The sequence below is a fragment of the Seriola aureovittata genome, chromosome 11 (assembly GCF_021018895.1).
Source record: "Seriola aureovittata isolate HTS-2021-v1 ecotype China chromosome 11, ASM2101889v1, whole genome shotgun sequence".
NCBI lineage: Eukaryota > Metazoa > Chordata > Actinopteri > Carangiformes > Carangidae > Seriola > Seriola aureovittata.
The window spans coordinates 24,771,876-24,798,400 of NC_079374.1; the positions used below are offsets into that span (position 1 = coordinate 24,771,876).

The 26,525-nt window shown below is 41.3% G+C and overlaps 1 protein-coding gene across 1 annotated transcript in view; it reads right to left on the reverse strand.

The window, feature by feature from the left end:
- Window positions 1-1,179: 1,179 nt before the first annotated feature.
- lrrfip1a (leucine rich repeat (in FLII) interacting protein 1a) overlaps window positions 1,180-26,525 on the reverse strand; it is a 43,813-nt gene continuing 18,467 nt past the window's right edge. The window contains 26 exon segments of the mRNA XM_056388551.1: window positions 1,180-2,351; window positions 2,448-2,552; window positions 2,637-2,716; window positions 2,802-2,922; window positions 3,917-3,945; window positions 3,948-3,965; window positions 9,790-9,934; window positions 10,151-10,243; window positions 10,396-10,488; window positions 10,722-10,814; window positions 11,352-11,522; window positions 12,856-12,981; window positions 13,076-13,102; window positions 13,588-13,725; window positions 15,062-15,139; window positions 15,519-15,587; window positions 16,551-16,634; window positions 17,293-17,352; window positions 19,160-19,216; window positions 19,361-19,402; window positions 19,482-19,538; window positions 20,822-20,857; window positions 21,091-21,141; window positions 22,107-22,148; window positions 23,796-23,867; window positions 24,045-24,062. Of these exon segments, the coding sequence (XP_056244526.1) occupies window positions 2,244-2,351; window positions 2,448-2,552; window positions 2,637-2,716; window positions 2,802-2,922; window positions 3,917-3,945; window positions 3,948-3,965; window positions 9,790-9,934; window positions 10,151-10,243; window positions 10,396-10,488; window positions 10,722-10,814; window positions 11,352-11,522; window positions 12,856-12,981; window positions 13,076-13,102; window positions 13,588-13,725; window positions 15,062-15,139; window positions 15,519-15,587; window positions 16,551-16,634; window positions 17,293-17,352; window positions 19,160-19,216; window positions 19,361-19,402; window positions 19,482-19,538; window positions 20,822-20,857; window positions 21,091-21,141; window positions 22,107-22,148; window positions 23,796-23,867; window positions 24,045-24,062 (2,013 nt within the window). The 3' untranslated portion in view covers window positions 1,180-2,243.

A 26,525-nucleotide genomic window follows, 5' to 3' on the forward strand; every position in this document is an offset into this window, starting at 1 on the left:
TCAAAATGAAAAGTTTACTTAACAAAAAAAACATGCATTACCATAAATACAATAATACAGTTGACTTTAAATATGTACAAAAAGATTTAATTTAATTGAAACATTAATCGTTAAACAGGTTTAATCTCAAAATTATAATTCAGTGCTCTGTCATCTCTCATTGTTTCTTCATCTCCCCTTCACATCCACCTGCAGGGCCCGTCCTTACAAGTTCTTACATATTTCACCTGATCAGATTCCTCAGGACCATGACGTCTCTCTGACCCTCCTCTTAGTTCTGTTGCATCCGTTTGGGCAGGAGGATTTACAGTCATTCTTATTTGTTTTATTAAGTTTAGTGACCTCATAATTTCATTACAAAATAATATGAGCTTATTCCACCCACCACCGTGCTGAGCAGAGTCCTAACCAGAATAAATGGAAACACCTGAGTGTGTAAAAGGTCTTTAAAATCATTAATAATAACGAAGTCAGTCTGTAGTTGACCTTCATATTATTCTCCATCAATTTTATTTCCAAAAATGTCTTCATATCCAGTTTCTCATTCACCCCCTCAGACTCAAATGCTTTATTTAGAAGACCGAGCTTTTTAGGACCAGCTTCTTTCAAAATCTAGAGACCCTGTTAACACGCTGGAGATCAAATATTGGATTGTAAGTAATGTTTATTGCGTAATGTTTTTGCAGAAACCCTCTTTTATCCATTCAAATTAAAAGCTTAAAAAAATCTCTTTACCCAGGGATTTATGGAGATTTTTTTCTCGTAAAGTCACATAATTGAGTAACTGACTTTAAAAAGAAAGCATAAACAATCTCAGACACGGACACAACAGTCTGAATTCGTTTGCTAAGTTGTCCACTTTTAAAAACTAAAGATTTTAAGCCATATAAAGATATGACAGTCTAGGGAAATGTGCTCAGTATTCTGTGTAGTCTAAACATCAACAATCTCATGACGCCTCCATCTGCTGATGGAGACTGTGTGATATGGTGAAAAACCTTGGAAGTAGCAGGTAACTGGACTTTGAAATTGATTTTCCAACAGCTCTTTCCATCAGACTGTCAGTCTCAGCTTCAGACACGACCCTGATGAAGGCAACACAGCTGAAAACATCTGGAGAATAAACTATGGTGCAATACGTTCATGTGTCCACACATTTATGAGTCCAGGCCTGAGTAGTCCGTGTGCAGATACCATATGATTAGACATTTTATTGCACAAAGATTACAGTTCTTTAAGTTTCCTTACAAACATGTTAAAGCTTTGTAAACAGTGAAGCAGCATCTCCTCAGTGTGTTCAGCGTCTCCTGCTTTGAGTCCCTGTCGTCACATTTCTTCAGTCTCAGCATTAAAGTGTGTGCACGAGAGCCGACCAGCGAGCGACTCCATGAACCGGGAAGCAGCACAGAGATGTTACTGGATATCAGACGGGCGGCTTCACACTGTGGGTCAAACTGTTTCAACATTCAATGAACCTGCTGCCTTACATACAGCATCTACGGCTGAAAGCTGGTGACTGTTTGACTGCGATGATAATACTGTGCTGTAAAAACTGTTGTTCGGTTCTAACACAAACAAACTGGACTCACACCTCAACATTTACATTTTTAAAAATAGTTTGGCTTTGGATGCAAAGGTCAGAAAAGGAAAAATACACTTCATTTTTGCTCTTTCATTCACAACACGCACACAAAGCACTCTGAAGGTTAAAGTCTTGGGCCGTGGACACTGGGTCTGTTCACTGAATTTCTCTGTCCTCCATGTGAGCAAGGCAGGTGAATATGTTGAGTCTCGATGAGAGGCAGCAGGAAGAGGGCAGTGCAACATTTTGTCTCTCGCTACACTGGACAACAGAGAAGTCCTCTTGGTGCTGTTCAGTCAGCTCTCCATGTGCCCCCCCCCCCCAAAAAAAGCAGAGCAGTGCAGAGGTTCAACCAAAGTCATGAGGTACACAAACATCCGCTCCACGCTTCATGTACTTCCTGGGTGTGTGCACAACGCTATGAAGGATTCTGATCAGACAGAAAATAGACAAAGAAATGGCACATGTGCTTGCTGGAGTTCTCTATTCTGTGGATATAATAACTAACTTTCTTGTTTTTGTGTTTTTTTTTTTTGTTCTTTTTCTTAACATCGTTATCAGGCAGGCGAAAGAGAAACCCAGAGTGCAGGACGCCTCGTTTTCCATGTGATCAGCCAGGAAGGGATTCAGAGAAGGTGGATCTGATGTGCGGTGGTTGGTGCTATGGAGTCTGTGCCATGCCACGACTAGACTTCATCTTCTCCAGTCTTTTAGATAGGTGGCTGTTGTTTGACTCAAGTTCGTCGACCTTGTCCAATGCTGACCGCAGCTGTTGGGTGAGGAGTGAAATGATTTCTAATTAAAAAAGAGCCTGTTAAATAAGGTAGCTCCTAATCTGTGCAAGTGTAAGACAACAACGCTCTACCTCTCTCTGCAGTTTCCGTTTCTCTGCCTTCAGCTCATCCTCCACCTTCTCCGAGTTCTCTGCTGCAGACTTGTATCGTGTCACCTGACCCTCCAGTCTGGTCACCTGGAGACAAGAATAGACTTCTTAACTGAGAATTTTATCATGTTGTCAAGCACACTAAGAATTTAATGACTCTTCTCAGCTTACGTTTTGTTCCAAAGCAGTCACTTCTTGTTCGGCCTTCACCAGTTTGAACTTCAAGTCGCTTAACTGCCTGTTAGAGTCTCCTGGAAGGATTAAGCAAAAGCAAACATTGAGTTGCAGGAGACACTGCGACAGAACTCTTTATCTGCATTCTGCATGTGCACTTACTCTGTAGTTCTATTATGTTGGGGTCGTTGCCATTTTCAACAATTTCACCATCTGGGCTTGAACTGCTGTCGGTGCCGTTCTTCTGTGACTTCTGCTCCAGCTGGGCTTTTAGTTTCTTCACCTGTTGTAACACATCAGATGATAAATAACACACTCAGCCACACTTAATGCATGTTATGGTGTTGGTCTCATCATTATCTATAGATATTCTCATTCCTGCTGAAAAGTAATTTAAGGCAGCACTATTCAGGCTTTTTTTTTAATTTATTTTTATTTAATTATTGTTACTAAATAACAAGACAAACATTGCATACAAATTTTACAAAATATGACCCTATTATCTTGATTATTTGGCTCGCATCTTTGCTAACAGTTGCCTACTCACGCAGACACACAGAAACATTTGGGATCATTTGAACCTTATTTCCAATATTCACTTCCCTTTAAGCTTTGATTTTGTCTCGACCAACTCCTGAGACAAATACCTGGCTCCTTAGCTGCAAATTTTGTCTGTCTGCCGGTCGCTAATTGCTATCTTTGTCTGCAGATGTGCAAAGTGAGTCTATCTATGCTTTTTCACTGAAAATAGCGAATCAAAACAACGGGCTAAAAGACACTAAAGCTCCTTATGAGCTGAGGCTAACTGCAGAGTTGGGTGATCAATATGAAGAACCTTTTTCACATGACATGTAGTAATTCGATCCATTGTTTATATGGAAATATAGATTAGAGCAGCTTTAAAAACAGTGCACAAATATAGTTTAAGAAAAAGTAATTCCCGAAAACAGCTGGACAGCAGTTTTTATCAAACATTTTACACACAGGAGCAGCCAGTCCATTTGTTGGGGGCTGTTTTCATTCTGCAAATTAATACACATTTTGCAAGTTATTAGTCTTTACAACAGCAGTGTACTGTGTGTGGGATTGACTCAAAATAAACTAGAGTATATATTTGTTGTTATGCAGAAACATGCCACCCAGTGAGCTCAGTCCTGACTCACCACTCTCGTCTGATATTCATCTGAGTTTTCACTTGGGGACTATTTTTAAACCCGTGGTAAACAACATTATCAGCCACATCAGTGTCTCAGATAACAAGCGAATCGCTGACTCACCTGATCTATCATTTTTTCACGCTCATCACCAGTTTCCTCAGGCGAATCTCTAAAAGATAAAATACACATTTGAGAGGATGACAATGCAAAAGCTCATTTCACATCTCTGTCACATCATTCATTCACACGTCATGCATCATTATGACATAATACAACTGCTAAAAGAAAAAAATAAGTTAACATACCAGGAGTGGGAGGAGCCAAGGGGATGGTGTGGGGGAGGGGCTGGGTCAGGGTGGGAGGTTGATGCATGCAACAGAGCAGGAATCCACGGGGGGAGTGATGGAGCGGAGCGTGAGGGGGGATGTTAGCATGCACAGACACTACATCCACACTATATGACCACACATGTCCACGCGGACATCCCAGTATAAATGCGCTGATGAAAAAGATGGTTGTAACATTTCTCGCCAAGAGCCGACGCCTTAATTTTCATGATGTCACACAAGGAAATTCAGTAGAAAAATGGATTTACATCAAGATTTCAAACAGGTAACAACAGGGTATTTATTGGCATTTCATCGTTCAGGCACCACACTCATCGTTTCCATTAAGTGCAACAAAATGCAAACATGTATTTATCATACATTTATTTTACACAGTCCTTATAGATGCAATCAAACCACTGTCTTATTAACTCCTGTGAACAGATGCATCTTTCATTTCAACCTTCAACATTGTGGCCGGAACATGCAAAAACCAGTTTGCTAGAGTCTTAATGAGAATTAATGATTATTATCTGTGTGTGTTTTTTTATTGTTCACCTGTGAAACATGTATGAATGAGTTCCTCGAGGGAATGAGAATTGCGTAGAGCAGAACAGATGGTGATACTGTTGCAGAGCCACTGCAGAGCAATATTATCCACAAAACATTACAAGCAGCATGACAAGTGTGCATCAATAACTAAATAAATGTTACTTGAAGTAAGGTGCAGTACTGTACACTAGTAAAATCTACTGTTACCTCGCAGTTTACATCCTTATCTCTCTCTTTTTGCACATATGACCTCAATGAAAACTGATGTTTGGACTTTGGACTGTTCATTTGCATTTTTAAAAATAATAGACATACTTACACCAATGTTTATTTGGGACATAATCAAAGTGCTGTGAGATTTTGCAGATATTTATTCTACCGCAGCTAAGCAAAGACAAGTAAAGGAACATCAAATAAATCGAAACCAACCACAGACTAAGACATCTTACAGTCCTCTTTGGCCTTGCCTTTGCCTTTCTTGCCGTTCTTCTTCAAATCTTTCCCTGACTGCGGTGGCTCTTTGTTGCCAGCCTCTTGGTCCGCACTCTTTGGTAAAACCAAGTCATCACCCTGCAACTCGTGCTTAACAGCATCTAATCCTTCCTCTACTGGTAAAGACGTTTCCTGGTTAATGTTCTCTTCAACAACACCTGACTCTCCAACAACCTTTCCTTCCTCTGTAATCTGCCTTGTCCCATCTTCTGCGGCTTCCTCATGAGCCACAGAGTTCTGCTTTTCTTGAGGCACAGCGTCCGACTCTTTATCTAGTGTATCTACCTGGTTACCGTCTTCGCTTTCAATTGTCTTGTTGTGTGTGTTTTCATCTGTCTCGGTATTACTCTGGCACAGCTCTGAACTAACATCGTTGCTATCATCAGCGTCGAATTCAACTGCCTCCTCAGCTTCTTCTTGTTCTTGATTTTTTGAGGGAATTGTTGCTACGGCTGCTTCAATATCCAGGTCATCAAAATCAAAAGACTGCCCTTCCTCATCTTCACCGTCCTCTTCTTCGCTGTCCTGCTGGGTGGGTTGAGATGAATCCTCGCGCTCAGCCAAAGGAGAAAGAGTCTCACTTTCCTGATCGTTTTGACTGAGTTTATTTTCAGGATCTTCTACGGTTGTGTCTTCAGTGCTGAGGTCCTGCTCAACAGAGGAACCAGTCTCCACAGCGTCTTCTGGAGAGTCTGGTGTATGTAACACATCAGTGGTATTGATCTCTTCTCTTTCCAAAGATACTTTAGCATTTGAGTCATCTGTCTGTTCCACACACTCCAATGTTTGGCTTTCTACATCATCTAAAGGTTGAACCTGGGTTTCAGTCTCCAACAGCCTCCCTTCAGCATCTAATGCATCAGTGTTTTTCATCAATGATGCACCGGTCCAACTGTCACTTTTTTCATCATGTGAGGAGCTGTCTGGTTTGACTTCAGGTTCTGGCTCAACTAAATCTTCAGGTTCCTTCAAGTCTTGTTTTGGCTCCTCCTTTTGTGCTCCATCTTGTTTTAGCTCTGAATCACCACCATCACAAGCAGGAGAAATGACACTGGGGAAAAAGCATTCTTGTTCAGTCTCTTCTCCTGGCTCCTCCTCATCTTTAACTGTCTCAGCTTCCTCCTCAGGACCTTCCTCCTCAGGAACCGCATCGCTGAGCAGGCTCCTGGCTGCAGATGGTTCTGATGGCGGCTCTGACTCTGACGGGTTTTTGAGATGGTCGGTTAAGTCGCCAGCAAATGACACTGAAGTGAAGTCCTCTCTCTCAGAACCGTTTGTGGATACAGATTCATCAGCAGCGTCATTATTTGGAACATCAGTGTTTTCCTTACTGTTTGGTTCAAGGCTGTTTTCTGGGTTCTCAGCTGTGCATTCAGGTTTCATCTCATCAACAGATCCAACGTCCTCCTCTACGTGATCAGCAACTTCTGACTCACTTTGGGTGACTTCACCCTTAGTTGCGATGTCTGCGTTCACAGCATCGTCTTCACTGTAGGTACACTCTTTGAAAAGGCCATCAGTGCTCTCTGTACCGTTGGAGGTGTCAATAAGATCTGAGGTACTGACATCGGCCTCTGGAGGATTTGTTATACAGTCCACTTTTTCTACTTCTTCTGTTTCCAAGGTTTGTTCTTCATCCTGATCGTCGTTTTTTGGTTCTGTTCTTAAATCTGTGAGAGTTTCAACGTGAGAAAAGGTTTCAGCAGCTGCCACTGCCTCTACTGTTTCTACTATTTCACTTTTCGAACTTTGTTCCTTGTTCTGTTCATTTGTAACATGATCCACTTTTATTTCCTCTGGAGTTTCGGTGTGAGAAAGGGTTTCAGTGGGTGCCACTTCTTTTATTTCTTCTACTGTCTCAGTTTCCAGGGTTTGTTCCTCGTCATGCTCTTTTGTAACATGCTCCATTATGGGTTCTTTGAGAGCCTCTTTGTGAGTAAAGGCTTCAGTGTGTTCCACTGCTTTTGCTGCATCTGCTTCCTCAAGTTCCTGTGTGTCCTGCTCTTTTTTAACTTGATCCACCTTGGATTTCTTTGGAGTTTCAGAGACAGAATTGTCAATGTTAGGTTCTGTTGTTGACCCATTATCTCTTGTAGCTGTTTCTACATCTTGTTTTGTTTTGATGTTTTCTTTCTCTGTGCCGTCTTTTTGTTGGTTCCCTCCTTTCTTTTTCCCTCTCCTCTTCTTTTTCTTCTTCTTCCCTGAAGCAGTAGTGCTCTGAGATTTACTGGAGGTCTCCTCTGCCTCGTCGTTCTCCACCTCTTCGGGGTTCTCCAGCTCTGGTTGAGGTTCGGTGTTTGACACGGCTGAGATGGTCTTGTGAGCTAAATTTTCTTTCATAACGTCCTTGACGACTTCTTGGCGAGGACACGATTCTGTATTCCTCAAATTACCTTCCTCAGCATCTTCCTGTTTGTTTTCTTGTTCTTCACAAACCTTGTTACACGTCTCTCTAAAATCATCACTGCTTTTAATTTCTGTCTCCTCTAAATCTGGGTTAGTCGATTCTCCTGAATCTCCACCTGCAGGAATTTCTGTTTCCTCAGCACTTGTTACAACTTTTTGAGGTTCAGGGCTGCAAACGATGATGTCTTTGGCTTCTGTTATTGGATGGTCATTACTGTCAACATTTCGGTCCTCGCTGAGGCCACTTTCTCCAACGCTGTCTTCTGCTGTGGGTAAGCATGTCTGTTGTTCTTCTGCATGTTCTTCACTAGATGTTTCCAGTGTGGACACATCAGCAGCATTACAGAGCGTGTCAGAGCTCAACTGATTCTCTTTGGCTTCCTCGTTCAGCATTTCTTGATGCTGCTCTGGATCCACCTCTTCCTCTTCGCTACGTCTCAACTGAGTCTCCTCTGTGTTGCCTGAGAGATCATGAAGAGCACACGGTGATAAAAGGCCCACAAAAAATGTTGACTCAAGACATGATTTTCAGAAAGTGTAATCTTCTCATCAGGAAGTGCATCAGCAGAAGTCAAGGTAGGACAGAACACCTGATTGGTTCAGTGGGCAAGAAGCACAGAGCCAAGATGATTCAAGAGAAGCGCAAGAAGAAGAAGAAGAAGAAGAAAGGCAGGAGCCACACTGAAGTCCTTGATCCCAGAACATCAGTGTGACAAGAAAAGAAGCCTGAGGCTGAGGTATACTACAGTGCTACAGTATCTAGACAATAATCCAGATCCATTTTCTCTACACATAAATACTAGTTGCTACTATTTGTTAACTACTAGTTTATGTTCAACTGTGTCAGTGTGCCACGAGGTGATTCAGAAGTAATATGTATTAGTTGAGATGTGCAGGAGCATAATGAAAGACAAAACATTAGTAATGAAGACAAGGTGAGTGTGTGAGTGGAATAATGGAACTTAATTTGTACAGGAAAGCAATCAGATAGATGTTATTTAAAGGATAAGCCTGGTAATTCTCTATGTTGTTCCATGAAGAGTTCATTAAACAATCCATCGGTCTGTCTCTCACTACTTTCTGACTGTGGGACTCACTGGTTTGTACTGCGGATGTACTTTTCTTTTAAATGCTAGATTCATGAAACATATGGGCAGTGTAGTTCTTTATCAAACATTAGTAAATAATGCATTTTTAGGGTATATTTTTAACCCGTGAATTAATACACATTTGGTGCATTTGTGGGTATTTACAACAGCAGGACAGTGTTTGTGGGACTGACTCAAAATAAAAACAGCGAGCATGTTCATGGTGATGAAGTGCAACAGTGTGGCTCACTGATGTGTTTTTAATAGGTTTTGGAAACAATGGAGCTCTATGGCACAGAGGAGCAAATATATAGACATATGATACATGTAAGTAGGATATATTATTGTTGGTATTGGTCTTTTCACTTGACCTGCTGAAAATTAAAAAAAAAAAAAAAAGGCTGACAAAACAACTTTATCACAAGCCCCATTTAGTTTACTTTAGCTAGGTCCATCTTCCTCAGCAGGCAGAGTGTAGTTGCCATAGAGTCGTACATGTTCAAACCTTTATTGCTCTGAGCTGGTTCACAAGTTGAGCTCTTAAGCTCCAGAGCAGCTACTAAATGGACCTTATGCTGTTATTATTTGTCACCCTCTGTTTCCAAGTTTTCAAGGATGATTTTTCACTCTCAAGAAAAACACAGGCAATCACCAGACTTATCCTTTAAGATCAGAGCAAAAGTGTTAAGTTAAAGTGACACTGCAGGAGCACAGCACTCACAGCTGAAGAGGTCACTCCAAAGTACTATACTCCACTGTTTATATGTTGCACTACGGTTATTATCTCATACAGCTAATTTTTCAAAATTTGTGAAGTCAGTTATTTATGTGTACAGTTAATTATTTGCACTACTAATGTTATTCTCCCATGTTATTCTCATTCTTATTATAATATTACAAGCTATTGCTTTGCACTACTGTTGATTGTTGTTTTCACTGAAGTTTTTTCATTCATTGTTGTATGTTTTATTTGTTATTTGTAATCTCACTATTCATTTGTATATTATTAATGATGAACTTTCTGTCTCATCTCTACTCTAAATAATTTTGTATTGAAGGTCTTCAGCTCATGTTATGCCAAGCCATGCAGTTAAAGGGAACAAAGCTTTAATTCCACAGTGTGTTTTACCGAGCATGCTGTTCCCCTCTGTCGGGGGGGTCTGAGGATCTTGAGCTGGCTGGCGGGCAGCGTCTCCGCTGGGTGACCCGTCAACTTCTGCTTCACCAATGTCACCATTGACGTTTAGATCCGGTCCCAAAACTATTCCATGTTTCTAAACAAAGTGAAAAGTCAAACATTAGTGCCACAGATTACACACACGGAAAATAAGTTGATACAAATCCTGTATATTTGGCTTTGATCGAAAAGAAGATGATTCAAATAAAGAACAACATTTGGAATATCAAATTTTCAGATATTACATTTTTAGTACACGTAGAATACAACTGATTAATTACTTTATACCTTCAATAAACAACAAGGATTTCACCTTCAGAATGTCTTTGAGCTTCACCACCTCCTCTCTGAGCTCGTCTCGCTCAGTTCGGATTGCATCCGTGTATTCTTTCTGTCGCTCTAAGGCCTGAGCGGAGCCCCGAGTGGCAAAGAGAGCGCAGAGGAGGAAGAGATGTGTGGAAAAGAAGTGAAAGTGAAAGCAGGTGTTCAGTGTCATGCAAAGGAGATACTGAATTTAAGTTAACACAAAACTACAGGACGAGGGCTCACTGGCCGTACCCCAATTTTTTTATCCTTCCACTCCACCGTCTCCTGCAGGTCAGATATTTCTCTAACAAAACCGTCCTGTTTCATACGCAGCTGACGGATGTCCTGAATACCAGGAAGAGGGAAACAAAGTTTGAGAGGAAGAGAGAGAGAGAGAGAGGGCAAATGGAGAAATTCAGTGCATGCTTGTACAAGAAAGAAAGGTGAGAAGAAAAGGAAGCTGTGAAAAGCACCTCAACACGCAGCTTCTATAAGTGACAAACTGATTCACTGGTTCATGTTCTTTAGTATCTTCACACCTTAGTGACACATGTTCACACCAGGAGACAAATACTCACATTTAGCAGCTCTTCACTTTGTTTTAGCATCTCTTTCATTTCATTGAACTGGAACTGAAGGACACTGTGGGCATGTTTCTCTCGCTCAAATTCCTACAGGGATAAACAAACAGTTTGTGAAGTTCAGAGTCAGAGTGAAGCATCAGCTGAGGGTTACTTAGTCAACTAAAACTTAACTAAGATCTACTTTGGTCACTTCATGTTGATCATTTATTCTTTCATGTCTACAAGCAAAGTGTTTACATGACTTCACAATACTTGATATATTCAAAGGCTGTTGTGCAGGTCTAATCTGACAGTCAAAGAGCTCCCTCTGTAATGCATGCATGAACTAATTCACATTATTATTTCAATTTAGGACATTTTTAGTCTTTGCTTGCTGCTGCATTACCACACAATGATAATGCAACTTCAGAACTAGAATTAATAATGCCTCTGGCCCTCACTGTCACCGGCAAGGAGCCATAAAGAGGCAGTTATTGTTCACTGCAAGTCATGTAGGCCTCTGCAGAGAAGTAAAGATGGCTACATTGTTGTGGAAGTTTCAATCATCATCAAGTTTTGAGTCGTTCAGGTTTCCTAGAAATGTCTTCATTTAGATAAACAAAATAACACGTCTGCCGTCTGTACCTTGACTTTCTCCTCGTATTCTCGGCGTGACTCTGACAGCAGCTCCTCCAGCTCCATGAGTGAGTCCTTCAGTGTGTCCACCTGGTACATCAGGTTGTTCTTCTCATTGTCCAGCTGGGCGTTGGACACCATGGCTTTACGATACTTCTCCTCCACTTCTACTAAAGCATCCTAATGTCACCACAAAGAGAGAATATGAGGATATAACAGGTGCTGGCTCAGACAGAACATGTCCTCAAACCAAGCTGTGGAGCCTTAGTGTCCTCTATCGAACAGTAAGTTTGCAGTAACAGATGGATGCACCAGGCGGAGGCTTTGGAAGTGGTAAGTGAAAATTTAGGTAAAGAAGTGAAGCCTAATGCACACGCCGAAATGAAGAAAGACAGCAACATGATAACACAACTTTGCCAGTGAAATTGTCAGTTTGCATCTTTACGCACACAGTATTATACTACTGTCAGTGTGTGTCAATGTTTGTGCTGGGTCTGGACGACCATTGCTGCTCCTTTAGTACTGTATGGACAGCGTTTATTTCAGTTTCAATTCAAAAGCCTTTAAACTCATCAGATTATCAGTTGGTTTATTGATCTGTAGTGGACGAGGTCTCAGAACACAGGATCTCATTAGACTACCCGGTGTGCTCTTGGTTTGACTGAAAAAACTACAGTAACCTGTGTAATTCAGGGGCTGCAAACTCATTAGTTAACAGTCTGGAGATAGCTGGGATTTGTGGGAGGGTCTCAGGCTTATACCTTGGCTTCTTTTAGGTTCTGCGTGTACTTGGATTCCACATCTTGAATCTGATCCTTCAGTTCATGAATCTCCTGGTGAAGAGCGCAGCAGCGGCGGTGAGGAGGCAGAGAGGCAGAGAAGCAGAGCGTGACAGCGTCAGGAAATGTCAAGCAGAGAGTTTGGTGACCAGACAATGATCACAGGAACAGTGAAGGGTTTTGCAGAAAGAATGAAAATGGCACGAACACAGCACAGAACTGCACTGAAGAACACTTTTGATATGCTTTTATTTAACTTGTGCCAACTGGGGACTTGTGATTTAACGAAGGAAACTGTTATTAGAAAGATTACATTGTGCCTGTTCTACACTGGATTTCCTCCTGTATGAACACTGAGATTTAACTCTGGATGGTTTCTACTGTGACACAGAGCTGCTGCTGTTTCAAGTCAAACCAAAAGTGACTTAACTTTCATGTTGTAACTTAACACACATTTAATACATATTGGTATGATTGATATAAATGTAGTCTTGCCCTGCACAAAACTGTTTAATTCACTGTGGAAGCCAAAATTGTGATGGACAACAACAAATTTCTAAGCATCAACTGGCTCAATTGAGTTTAATATTCATATTAGTGAGTGACTGTCCAATAGTCTTTTCGATATCTTTCAATTATCTTTCAATGACTCTGTGTGGGTGTAATATTAAAAACATGATCCAATAGGAAGTGTCTCTCTGTGTCTCTAGGAAGCTGCATCTCTTCAGTGTTACCTTGATTTCTCGTATGGACGTCTCAGTGTCTGCAGTTATTGCTGTGTCTCCACTTCCTCTCCTGGAGGACGTCCCACCTAAAGATGTGAGGGTTGCTGCAGTTAAAGCAGAAGCTGCTCGAGATCCCTGAGAAAGAGAGAGAAGTTACACAATCAATTGTAAAGCACAAAAATAAAGTCCAACATGTTGTAACGTCCCCTTGGTGAAGAGGTCAACTCACCTTCTCTAGATAATCTCTGTCCTCCACCTGTTGAGACAAATAAAACAGAGTCAGAACAGAGGGGGATATAAAGGCCACCGACCAAGAGGATGAACTGAGGGAGGGAGGAAGGAAGGAAGTCCCAAAATCCCTGTACAGGCAGCTCAGCAGATTTATCTTTATATATCCAAAAAAAAAAGCAACATACGAAACTACTCCACCAAGTCCTCCGATCTGCTTTCTATTCATGGACACATTAAGAAAAGGCACATGTTTATTTTGATATAAAACACCATGCAGATAATTAGTAGGGTGGTGTCAAAACACCTTGGAAATTAAAACCACAACGTACCACGACAAAAATTCAAATGTGTTAAAAAACACTTGAAACGTAATGTCATTCACAATCTTTGCTCCTGCTGCGCGCACGCACGGACAAACACGAACACACAAACAATCTGGTGATGGGACGAATGGGTCATCTTCACACAAAGTGCACATAAAGGAAGCAACCAAGCAGAAATTCAGCTCACTTCACAGCCTCGGCCTCCTGCTGGTGCAAACCGACTCACATCTGAAAAGTCAGGAATAGTAACGTCGTCCAGGTCCCGGGGGAGGCCACTGCTACTGGCCGCACTCCTCAAAAAACTGGCAACAGAGCCACAGTTGTCCTACATGAGCCACCAGGGGGCGAAACAACAACAACAACAAGGAAACCAAACACAGAGTAGGTCAGCAGAAAGCAGCCAGATAGAAAATCACTGGAAGATGCTGAGAGTAGAGAATTATTTAGAAATTATTGTTTACTCCTAAATCTAATTCAGCTACTACCTCAAATTTTTATTTTTAAACAGGACTGTCCGTCTCTATTGAAGAGTCATTAAGAGCCAACACACAAATAATAAACATATTATCTATGATAACTTTTAACTTTTGTATTTTCTCAAAGAAAGAGAGAAAACTGATCAAACTGCATGTATGAAATAAAAGGCTCAGCACTAACACATAATGAATGCAACCCAGGTAGAAAAATAAATCATAAATTCTTGTTTTTCTTCTGGCCCAGTATACGCCTGTTTCCACGGCCTAAATCTGGCCCATATACGTCATGACTGTTGGATGCTACTGCTCCACATCTGGACCAATTCTGGCACACACATGGAAAATCTTGCAGCTGTCTTGCGGCTGTCTACAAGATAACAGCTGGAATCTGCCCAGACGTGGAAGTATATGGGCCAGACTCGGGCTGATGACCCAGGCCTATGTTGGGCCAGAAGTTTCATTCTGCTATCTGAGAATATGATGTCCATTAGCAAGAATGTATGGTTAATTTATCTCAATTCTGAGTCATGGTGACTCCTTGACAGTGAATTGTGAAATCCTTAGCGGAGACACAAGATGTAGTGCAAGATTTCTCTTTTTTACTGATGAGGTCCACTGCTTCATAAACTAAAGGCTGATAATTCAACAGAAATCTAAAAAAAACTGACTTTTTTTTTTTTTGTGCCTAACGAGTCTGAACTAAAGCACTTCGCAGCTACAGGCTTGTGACAGATGGCTCCAGTGAGCAACTGCACTGTGGCTCTTCCAAGACTCAGTGAACTGGATTAATGACACACAGTCCGTGCACTTCACTTTTTCATAGTTACATTTCAGGCATGATGTGATTTTGTTGCAGGGACTAAAGCTTCAGTTCATGACTCACTAACATTACAGCAACTTATTAATGTGCTGCACACACTCTGCTGTACAGGTCCACCAGGTAATACCTGCTTGTGTTCTGCTCACAGAACAAATTATGTTTTGACACTGTTAGATTCTGCCAACTGTGACTCACTGCGACGCCCGGCGCGAACACAGTGTGATGATGTATTGAATTCCTCTAAAGTCAAACAGTGAATCATAAACTAAATGTTGTAGCGTAAGAGCATCATCATTTTATACTGTGGGCTAATGCACTTTAAAGCCCCGAGCAGGCAGCAGGGTGTCTGTGGAGTGAGGGCTCACCACTGGGCTGGCGCGGGCTGAACTGGCCCTGCTGGAGGCTCTGGAGCTGGAGCCGCGATAACTAGTGTACTCTAAAGGCTGTAGAGGAAACACATCGTCATGTTTCTGTGTGTACGTGGAGTCAGACACAAACATGCACATCAAACGCATCATGGGGACAGAAGTGAGACCACAATTCAGAATCTAAATCACTGTTATTTTAGTGCATTATGATCCCGTCCTCATTTGAACAACTTACAGAAATGACACTTTGTTTTGGACTAGAATTAGACTTAAAGAATTTCACATGCAGCAGCAAGAAAATCACTATGAGTCAAGTCACTGAAAATTGAGGGAAGGTCCAACTGATGTAACAACAAAACAAGAACAAATCTCAATTTCACCACAAAAAAAACCCAAAAAAACACACTGTTCACACACACAAAGTCTCAGTTGTGTCAAACCAACAAACTCTTACATGGCAGCTGGAGCCAGTGACTCGCCGTGTTCCACTGCAGAGACTTGCAGAGTCGTCATACAAGGAGCTCTGCACATGTGACATGTCACACACACACACACACACACACACACACACACACACACACACACACACACACACACACACACACACACACACACACACACACACACACACACACACACACACAAGCCGCTTCAGCAGTGTGAACAGACAGTTCTATTTCTCTAATAGACATTTTACTACATGCTTTTCCGCTCAGCTGTGAAGTCTAGAGATACCTTCAGTGCCTAAAATGTGGCTTCATTCAAAACTCAAACATACAGTGATAAGCAGTGACTGGGTGAATTTAAGAACACTAACTGGAGGCTCTTGACTTAACCATCAAATCCTTTGCTCTTGGGACAAACAAGCTTAGTATTATGTGCTCATAAGAACAGTGGCGTGAGTTAGGGCTGAACGATGAATAAATAAAATCATGTTGTGATTATATCGGCAGATATTGGGATATGAGTCAAGATTTCAGTTGGAGCGGTCATTTTTACATTTTCAATTTCACTGAAAAACATTTTCATCTGGAGGACATGATTTGTAGTCCAGGACATCTTAGTAGCACCACGATGCTTCATTTATGCTCTACTGTGACACATTTTACTTTTGCAACTCCTGCAAGTTGGATATCGCACTTGGCCATATTGTGATTTCAATAATATTTCATTAATTTTCAGCCCTTTGAGTGAGTTAACAGTGAGTGGAAGTCACAGTGAGGAAAAGGCAAGCTGGAAATGAAAGGAACCAACCCTACGATAGAGCTGCTGGCTGATCTGACTGAGTGACCTGTGGAACTGCAGAGAAGACAGCAGGTGAATGAAGACAGATTTAACTTCACTACTTTAAATTCTCTTTTGTCTCCTCCGAAGCGCGTCAGTGGTTAAAGGCTCAGCAGCAGAGGAGCTGCAAAGATTTGTCAAGTGTTTTTCCCCCCATGTATTTACGTGTATGTGTCCATCTGGCGTTTGTCTGTATACAGACCTGGTAACCATTGAAAGCTGAACCGGGGTTTCTGGAGGAGGACAGACCGTTGAGACTGTACAGGTCAGAGGAAGCATAAGAGCTCTGAAGTGAGGAGAGAGGAAGAAGGAAGCGGGAGAAATGAGCCAAGAGAAGGAGGTCACTGAAGGTCACCCAACAAAATTTCACCAGAAGTGAAACTTGTACCTGTTAGCAGTGAGTGAGAAGCATCGCAGTGCGACTCAAAATTTCTATATATGTGTGGAGCAAATTATAAACACACACAGATGCACAAACCAATTAAATTAATACTCCATTTTAACCTATAACTAGGCTTTTGTCGCTGCTTCCCAGGAAAAGTCAAACATGCACAGACATTCATCACTGGAAGTCATGAGTGAAGCTTGTTTTTAATACAGGAAACACAACAAGACAATCATTGTGTCTGACTGCTGCGTACAGAGATCCAGACCTCAACAGAAAACATATTTAAAATCACATCACTTTACTGATTCTACTGTGTCAAGACATCTCTAGGAAATTCAACACAAAGAAAGGAAGTTTTATAAAAATACGCACGCACGCACATATTCTTTAGGGAACATATTAATTAGAACCACTACATTCCTCAGAAAACTAATGTTGAATAGAAATAATCCAAACTTTCACACATTGTAGACATTTTGTTAATAATCACAACCTTTAGACATAAACGTTAGTGCACACCACAGGCCGTTACTGTTGTGAGTGCAGTGCCACCCACCGGCTGCAGGTCTAATCTGGAGGCACGAGACACTCGGCTGTCATCACTCAGTCTGGAGCTCTGAGAGTCGGGGAGCACAGGTGACAACATCAACATCCCTCTGACTGCACACAGCTATACTTCAACATCACCAAGTTCAACTTCATGGCACATCACATGTTATTGATATGTACAGTCCTGACCACAAGTATTTGGACAGTTACTCATTTTTTGTTGGTTTTGGGTTCATGATGTGGATGAGCAAAACTCATTTGCATGGTGGACAAAAACCCCTTTATGACTTTACAGCAAGTCAAGAATGCTCTGCAGGATGTAGGCAGATATTTTTTCTTATCGACGATCAAGAAAATCTGTCGACTAGAATCTCAAAGGATTCACCACAAGATGTAGTAGTGTCTGTAGTTCTACAGACTGATGAAAACAAAATCATCTTCTGTCAAAATGATGAAAAGAGGAAAGTGTGGAGAATAAAAGGAGCAGCTCATGACCCACAGCCACCACCTCATCTGTCAAACATGCAGCTGGTTCTGTTGTGGCTCGGGCATGTAGCTGCCAATGGATCTGACACACTCTCATTTATTGACAGTTTCACTGCTGATGGACACAAGCTCAGATTCAGTTTAATGCATCAAAACTCAATGGACCACATTTCAGGAGGTGGGAAATCTAGTGGTGATCCTAGACTCTGGGTGCCCAGGCAAAGAGGCCATCTCCTGATGGTTCCCCCACTGGGAATATCCTTGACTGGCTGAGTCAATCACCTGATTAGAACCTGATCGCCAGGAAAGATACAAAGAGTCTGCTGATCTACAGACAAAAAATTTTCCACTAAATATTAAATATGATGATATTGTTTGACCTCATGTGTATTTGTCCACTTAATTTTGAGCCCTTGAACTTTGGGCAGAATGTGTTAAAATGACTATATCTCCACCACAGTTCTTTCTATATGGATGTAAACGTCCTCAAAGTAAAGCTCAGACTTGGTGCTTTAATTAAGGTGCTATCATTTTATTTCAAATGGAACATGCCCAGGCTCAGAGCCTGAAGAACAAAAAAATGTAACCATTCAAATACTTTCAAATACAGTCCTGACTCCAGCTATAGCTATTAGTCTAGAAACGAATTATATCAATACTGGGTTTAATGGAAAACTAACATATCCTTTACAGAGGTTTGGTTGAACACTTTCAGCCAGACAGGGGCAGAAATAATTGTGTAAAATTAATGAGGCAGGTTTTCAAGCCATGTAATATTATGTTTTTTTTGAATGAACATTTTTTGTGTTGAGGAGTTTCAGTTCTTCCTTTCACAGGAATGATAACAAGGATTAATGAAAAAGTCGCTGCCGCTTATTTCTTATATCTTAACCAGTGGTTCTTTCTTTGTCATTTAAAGTTGACATTTGTTCTTCTTTGTTTTATTTCAAGCAGACTTTATCCATGGCTTATTGTAGCCTTCCATAGTTATGCCCTATTCATTTTTCCAGGTGATTAGATTCCTTTGTACAAACTCAGCTTTGTACAGCTCCACTGCAGCAGAGGGCAGAAACAGGAACTGGGAAATTATGTCATCTTCAAGAGATTTCTCAGACAAAGAAACCCCAGAACGTTTTCCTCTCTGCTTAATGGTTCTTAATGATCTCAACATGTCACATCCTGTTTCAGCCTGGCAACAATCACGCAACCATCAAAGTTGCCAGGTAACTAGATTTCATACCAAAACACTGTGGTTTCTCTGGTCCACTCACTGCAGAAAGTGTCAACAGACTAGTTTCTCCTCAACACAAACAGCAAAGCTCTGTAATGTTTTGAACACTGAGCAAAGAGCCGTTCAGTAACATGTATGAGAGGGGGCCGACACGCACCGTCAGGTCCAGCCTGGAGGAGCGGGACACTCTGCTTTCATCACTGAGTCTTGAGCTCTGACAGCGTGAGAGAGAGGAGACAGTCGTGAGTGACGGGACGTAGCTTCTGTGTTACTTTCCTTCTCCAGGTGGGATCATGCAACTTTCCTTACTCTACAACTGACCAAACACAAACACTCAGTTCAGCACACGGCTACTAACCCTGCTGGACACGACGCTGTAATCGTCGCCGCAGCCGTTCCTCTGCGAATAAAGAAGACGAGTGAGAAACACTGACAGCATTTCTGTGAAGGCTGTTTGAGCAGTTTGAGCTTTTACATACGTCTCTGTCTTTGTGCTTATGTTTCTTCTTTTTCTTTGACTTCTTATGTGAGGAGCCCTTAGAGCGAAGGAGGAGAGGGAGAACCATGAGGAGGGAAAACACGACATCTCACCCCAAAAACCCAGAATGACAAACTGACATTTTAAACCATTTGCAAAGCACCAGGTGACACACAACACATCCACGTGCACAATGGACTCTTCACACTGGTAAAAACAACTCAAGGTCACAATTTATTGACATGCAACAAACTGACTGAGCCAAATATTCAAGATCTAGAACAACCATCACAATGATTAGTATGAAGAATTTTTCCACTATTACGTAGAACAGAAAAAAAACAGCACTTAACATTTAGAGACATAACAGAGGCTAAAATAGGACCAACTGTGTTTTGGTTGGAGCGAGGAGGCTTTAACATTGGGTTCAAATCAAATCTATCTGACTCTGAGGTAGGCAATGTTCCTTCACAACAGCAAAAACAAATACATGACCCAACATGATCCCTTCACAGAATCACATCAAACTCAGTTTGTCCAGGTTCACGTATTGTTTCCCACATGGTGCAACAACTCAGTTTTTCCTTTTCAAGCACAAGCACTAAAATTATAAACCAGAAAAACACAGGATTCACATGTATCTTGCAAAATGTGGAGAGAATATAAAACTCAATGACTGTGTCCCAGTTCAGACGAAGGCGTGACCCTTTCTAGTCACTGCGAAGACTGAACCGAAATGAGACGGTCTGGCCTCCAGAAGATTTTCGATTTGCATCACTAGCTGTGCCGGTGTGGCTCCTGTTGCCTAGCAACCATAACAATACCCAACATTTCCACACAAAAACTTGAGGTTTTAAGGCTCTTGGTTTTAACAGCTGTACCGTTAGCTGTTGAACTGAGCTGATACTTACATTTAACAGTGTAATACTCTGGCTCTCTGCTGGCTTTGTTTGCTGCAATATTATTTTCATTAGTGGTACACAATGAATCTTGGGATAGATTGGGCCACAAAGAATCCAGGAACAGTTGCCCAGTAAAAGAAGGCTGCATTTGGAGCAGCCTTTTGAAATTGGACAGTCTTGTTGCCGCATCAAATTTTCAAATGAAGCCTCTGAAGGATGCGGCCTCTGAACTGGGACACAGCTAATTATGTGTTTCACTGCTAAGATCCATTTAATTCAAACGCTAGACAAAAAGTTTAACACAGAAACATGCTTTATATCAAAGAGGTAAATGCAAGACGAAACCAGCTGTTAGTCATCTACAATCCATTCACTACAAATCTTCAGGCAGAAGGTTAAAAACTAATCCACAGTGTATGTCAACAATATCCGCCCTTACCCCTCCACCATACGCCCCGACTGCGTCAAGATCCGACTGTTGCAAAAACACACAACAACATCATCACCAACAAGTGCCACCCACATTGACAGCACCTTGTTATGTTATCAAGGACAGACACACTAGGAGGAGGAGGTCCATTCTTTGTCATTCAAAAAGCAAAAGTTGTGCTTGATAATGTGTGACAGGAACAAAAAAAGAAAAAAAAGAAAAAGGTTTGAAGAGAGGTTTTGGATTTTTGTTGCATGTGCTGTTTGAATCATACTGACCCTGACACTGCCCCGGCTTCCCACTGACATCCGCTCATCGTCGTCTGAGAGCTGTGTGAGAGAGCAAGAGATTGAAATGGATGGTTAGAGCTTTGCAACAGAACACAGTGTATGAGGAACATCAACAATGACATTTGAACAGTGGATTCGGACAGGAGTGGTTCATTCTAAGATTGTTCTTTGTGACCTTTGTTGTTGTTGAAATCACGTACTTAAGGTCAAAAAGATCTTTATTACAATTACAGTGGTATTTAAAAAAACAATTATGATTTCCTTCAGTGCTTTGTAATACATACTTCCTTAAATAAAAGCCAGTAGTCAAAGACTGTCTGAGTCTGTTACCCTGGCTAGCTCAGGTACATCACTAATAAAGGCCAGATAAAAAAAACAATTCCTGTACTATAGAGACACATACATATCAGAACATAGAATAATAAATCCAGCATAGTTTCTTTTTAACAAATATATTTTTTACACTAATTCTCATCACCCATTTCCGTGTTTTTAATTGTTGTCAAGCTAAAGTCAATGAAACTCAACTCTTCCTGCTAATTTGTTTGCATAAAATAACTTCATTTATGTTGCACTGATGGAATTGTTGCTATGAAAATATAGATTATCCTGAATTATTATCAAGACAGCAGGTGAACAAGAAGACGTTCTGAGTTTATATTTATAGTAAACAGCATTAAGAGCAAATTAAGCACATTAGAAAACAGAGACACCTCTTACTACTATGTGATGAAATAAAACAAGGAAAACTAGTGATTAAGGCCTGTTGCTTAAATATACGCATTTTCCAAATACAGGACCCTTTTAAATAACAGCCACTATTCAGTGAGAAATTACAATATATATTTCCTTACTATATGTTTTTATGACACCATACAGCTGAATCTGTCAGTCTGAAATTAACTAACTAGTTTCTTCCTGTTGTCTTTTTCCATGTGATGGAAGACAGATCACAGCACAGAGGAAATGCATGAGGAGATGGAAACAGAGGGAAGGCTACAAACCATGTGTATCTGTGAAGAACGTGAGTATCTCTCACTGTCCTCCTGGATGTAAAGATGAAGAGGAGAGGGGATGAAGAAGAGAGAACAGTGTGAAGGAAGAGAGAAATGTCAAAGGCCAATGAAACAGATGGATGAGGAAGATAACTGCTGGTCCAGGGAGTTTGTGTTTACATTCCAGCCCCAAGACAAATGTTTTTAAGTCACTGGAAATCTATTGTTTGAATTTTCTTTTAGGACCATGATACTGTGATGTACTGTAATGATCTCGACCAATAAGATGTAATATTAGGCAGGAATGTCCACATGTACATTTATGGTATGGGTTCTGACAGCACTGACACTACAGGTGTCTGCAAAGAACAAAAAACTGGTAATGTTTAGAAACATGTGGTAACTCAGCAACACTGTTGTTAAGGAAATTGACAAACTGAACATGGCCAACGATCCAAAGTGTGGATACAATTCACCTAAATCAAGCAACTTCAAAATGCAATATTTGTGGGAGGGTTAAATATTTATCTACCGCCCATCATGTTAAAATAAGAACATGGAATTGTTAACTTAAGAAGGACAACCAGTGTTACACTATATTCTGTCACCCATCAGATTCGGTCGCCTGTCATGTAATAATAATGTTAAGTGAATCTTGCAGGCAGAAAAATCTGGAACTTATTTAGTTGATATTTGCTTAATGATGAAGCAAATTAGTATTATTGTTTCTTATCACTGTGTTGTTTTTACTTTAGCTTCTACAGCAGCTTCTGCAGCTGCAGCACAGTGAAGACCGGGTGTCAGGACAGGGTTAATGAATGTAACAGAGCACCCTGTCAGCACAGTGGAGTCTCTGTGGATTAGGTGAAACAGAGTCAGTAGAGACGTTCCCACCAAACAAACTACCTAACAAGACAGAAAGATAAGGGATCTGAAAGGATCCAGATTTCATGAGCAGATCTGGATTCAGATTAGATAAAATGCTACGACATCACATGAAGTAAAACAGTTTGAGGTGAACCAGGATACATCACCTGCTTTTGGTTTCATTTGAATCCATTTGTGTTGCACACATTTTATACCAAGGCACTGAAAAATATAGATTTTTTTCCCATGGCCTGATGTAAAGGACTCTCACAGAGGCAGCCATGAATGTTCTTAAGATTATCACATTCAACCGGTAATCCATCCAAGAAACCACTGACACACTCAGTTAGCTACAAAAACACGGCAAGAAACTCAAAATCTCTGTTGTCACTTCAAACTGCAGCAAAATCTCATCACCTCTCAGTGTCAGTGAATTATTTCAGTCAAAAACACACCACGTTAGTCAAAGTAGACACACACACACACACATTAGGTATCCTCACTGTTGGTTCGAACGTCTCTTATAATATGGGACGATTCAAACCAAGTAATTAAACCGGTGCATTCAACACAGTAAATCCCATGCAGTCTCACACGACAGGGCAGATGGTCATGCTGATTCAAAGCCAAATGGGCTCCCTGCTCCTTCCACTAAGTGGATTATCATTAATGGCCAAAGCTTTGATTCATTATAATCTGTTATTTTCTAAAAAGGCTTGACAGGAATTCAAAAGCAAACTCAGCGCACTGTAAAAACCTCCAACAAACACATGCATAGTGTTTAGTACAAGGTTTGTTTTAAGTGTTGCTATCACAGCACAGAAACTGTACCATCCATTGTTCAATATTTTCCCATTTGTTGTCCGCACGGTCATCGTATTTGGTGTTCAAGCCATAATACTTCTAAGAAGAGACAAGAAATGAGGGCACAGAAATAGGAGAGAAATACAGTTCAGAAAAACCCCACAGGTAATAGTCTTCCATTATTTTCTTTGGGCAAAATTTGAAGCATATGCGTTGGATTATTACATAACCAAGGTTAAATCAAATACTGTCTGAGGTGGGAAAGAGGAGGCCTACCTTCTGCACCTGAAAGATCTACACACCGACACCGAGGAGGGGTAGAGGAAAGAGATTGGAACATGAAAACAGGAAAAAAATAGAATCAGCCACAAAAATGAGATGTGATGGAGAAAGATATGAAGTTATGTGCTATTGGAAAGTCAGCGGTCGTCACAGAAAGACATGCAAGAAGAAGAAGAAGAAAAAAAAACATGAGGAGCTCAGGAATGTGAAGTACCCCCCTGCACGGCAGGACCAGACGTGATAGACCCGAGAACACAAGTTCACTGGAGATTTAAAGACCTCTTACACTTAGCATGACCAGGCATTTTCCCATGGTTCCTTATGGTTGGTTTCAGCTGCAGTGTCACTTTGAGGTCTATGTCCCTGTGACTGACAGATCCTGGTACTGAACCAAAATCTGTGTTCTCTAAACAGGAAATGTAGGCTGATGATCAACAAGAGGAGCCTCATCAGAGATCTCTTTTCACTGATACATCGACAATCAGTTTTCCAAACATTTTATGATCGACATAAACAGATAATTAAAGAAATTGAAGAAATGCCACAGCACGGGAGAATAGGGCGGACTCATCCTTCACTCACCTGCAGGAGCTGAAGTAAACAAATGAAATCAGCTGCAGCATCCAAATTCTTGTCTTTGTGATTGACCTGCGCTTAAATCCATCAAAGCTACTTCAGGTCATCATAACAGATAATAAATAAAATTAATTTCTGTTAATACAATAATCAACCACCACTTCTTTCTCTGCAGCTTCATTTACTATTTCAGACACATGCTTTTAAAATAAAATTTCTTCTGTATCTCATGCCTCTGACCAAACACAACACAGACTGAAAACACACCCCACCCTCACTGTCCTCACTTTCCATCCCATCGCCCCAGTGCTTTAATCCAGATTTACCGCCACTGTCTCCGTGTGTGCTTGCCCAATATACAGATTTCCTGCTTTGTGATTCAGGCTTTCAGAAATCGATTTGCGGCTGACCTCTTTGTCCAGCGCATCACTCCAGCAACAGCAGCAATCCCAGATAATCAATGGGAGACGGCTTATCCACTGTTCTTAATTTATAGGTTCATTTGAGATGAAAGGTCACGGAAGGTCTCGCACTGACGACCTCTTACTACAGCTGACTTAGACAAACTAAGTCGTCACTTCCAAGAAGGTGACTTTGAGATTCAGAAGTCAGACTTATCAGTAAAATATCACACCATAAATGAAGGGAGATGCCAGGAAGCACCGATACATTACAGCTGTTATCCGTGCAGGAATAATGTATTTCATCATTTCATATTTTATATATATTCCCATTAAAAATCCCTATTGTTCCATTACCAGAAGGAAAAAAAAACACACCGTGTGCACTAATAGTTAACACAGACAGATGCATAGCAACTTCAATCGATGCGTCTACCTGTGCTGCATGTCCCCTGACCTGCCAACTCTCTCTGCTCACATCTTTCTAGCTGCTAAAAAGCAAAATATGTTGTTTCCACTTATACCGACAACTGCAAAATATGAAGATCAAGATGCACCAGAGCATCATATGGCACAAATGATCATTGCACAGTACAGAACAGATTAATAACTGACTGGAGGAATCTTGCATACTACTTATGTGTCTGGACACCCAATTAGCAACTGAGCCAGGCACCGTCATAAGCCCATTCATCAAACGGGTTACACAATCTGCTTACGTTTGCCACCATTCTGTTCAACTCACCGAGCTCCCCCTCTTGATCGGAGGGGTTCCTGGGCGCCCGGTGAGGGCAGCCCTCAGCCCCCTCCCTGCCAGCCGACGCCCGGCCGTCCTGCTGCCCTCAGGGTACCAGGAAAGGTCGCATCCTTCAGCAGTCAGCAGGTGAGACCGCAGCCGGTCATGTGGGTAAGATCACAGCGGGACGCAGCACTGAGATTTCAGCTCAGAACAAGCGAGGCAACCATACGCTTCTGCTATAAAGCAAGTAATCCACCTTTAAGTTCTGTCTTCAGTGTGCGAGAAAACATCCAAACGTCCCGAAGGTGTCTGTGAGCGCAGCGACCCATCCCTCATGTCAACAACACCGCAACAACAACAACTGCTCCACTGGAGCCTGGACCAAGGAGCGCAGCCTGCTAAGCTACTTTAGAACTCAGCTAAAGGGTTTAAAGACACACACACACACACACACACACACACACACACACACACACACACACACACACACACACACCAGACTCAGCTTAACAATGCCTGTTAATCAAGTGCGTATGATTGTGTGCACACTGTAGTTGTTTGGGCTCACCACCTGTGTTTTGATTGCTGAATTACTAAATGTGGCCTGAATTGGCTGATTATCCCAGTAAACCTTAATGGGAAAAGAGTTTATTTTAGTGTCAGGTAAAAAAATCTTTGTTAAACAGATCACTGGGACGGAAAGTGATCAAGAGAGAGAATGGGGTTGGGCAACATGACTATATATTGTGAGAAGTTAAA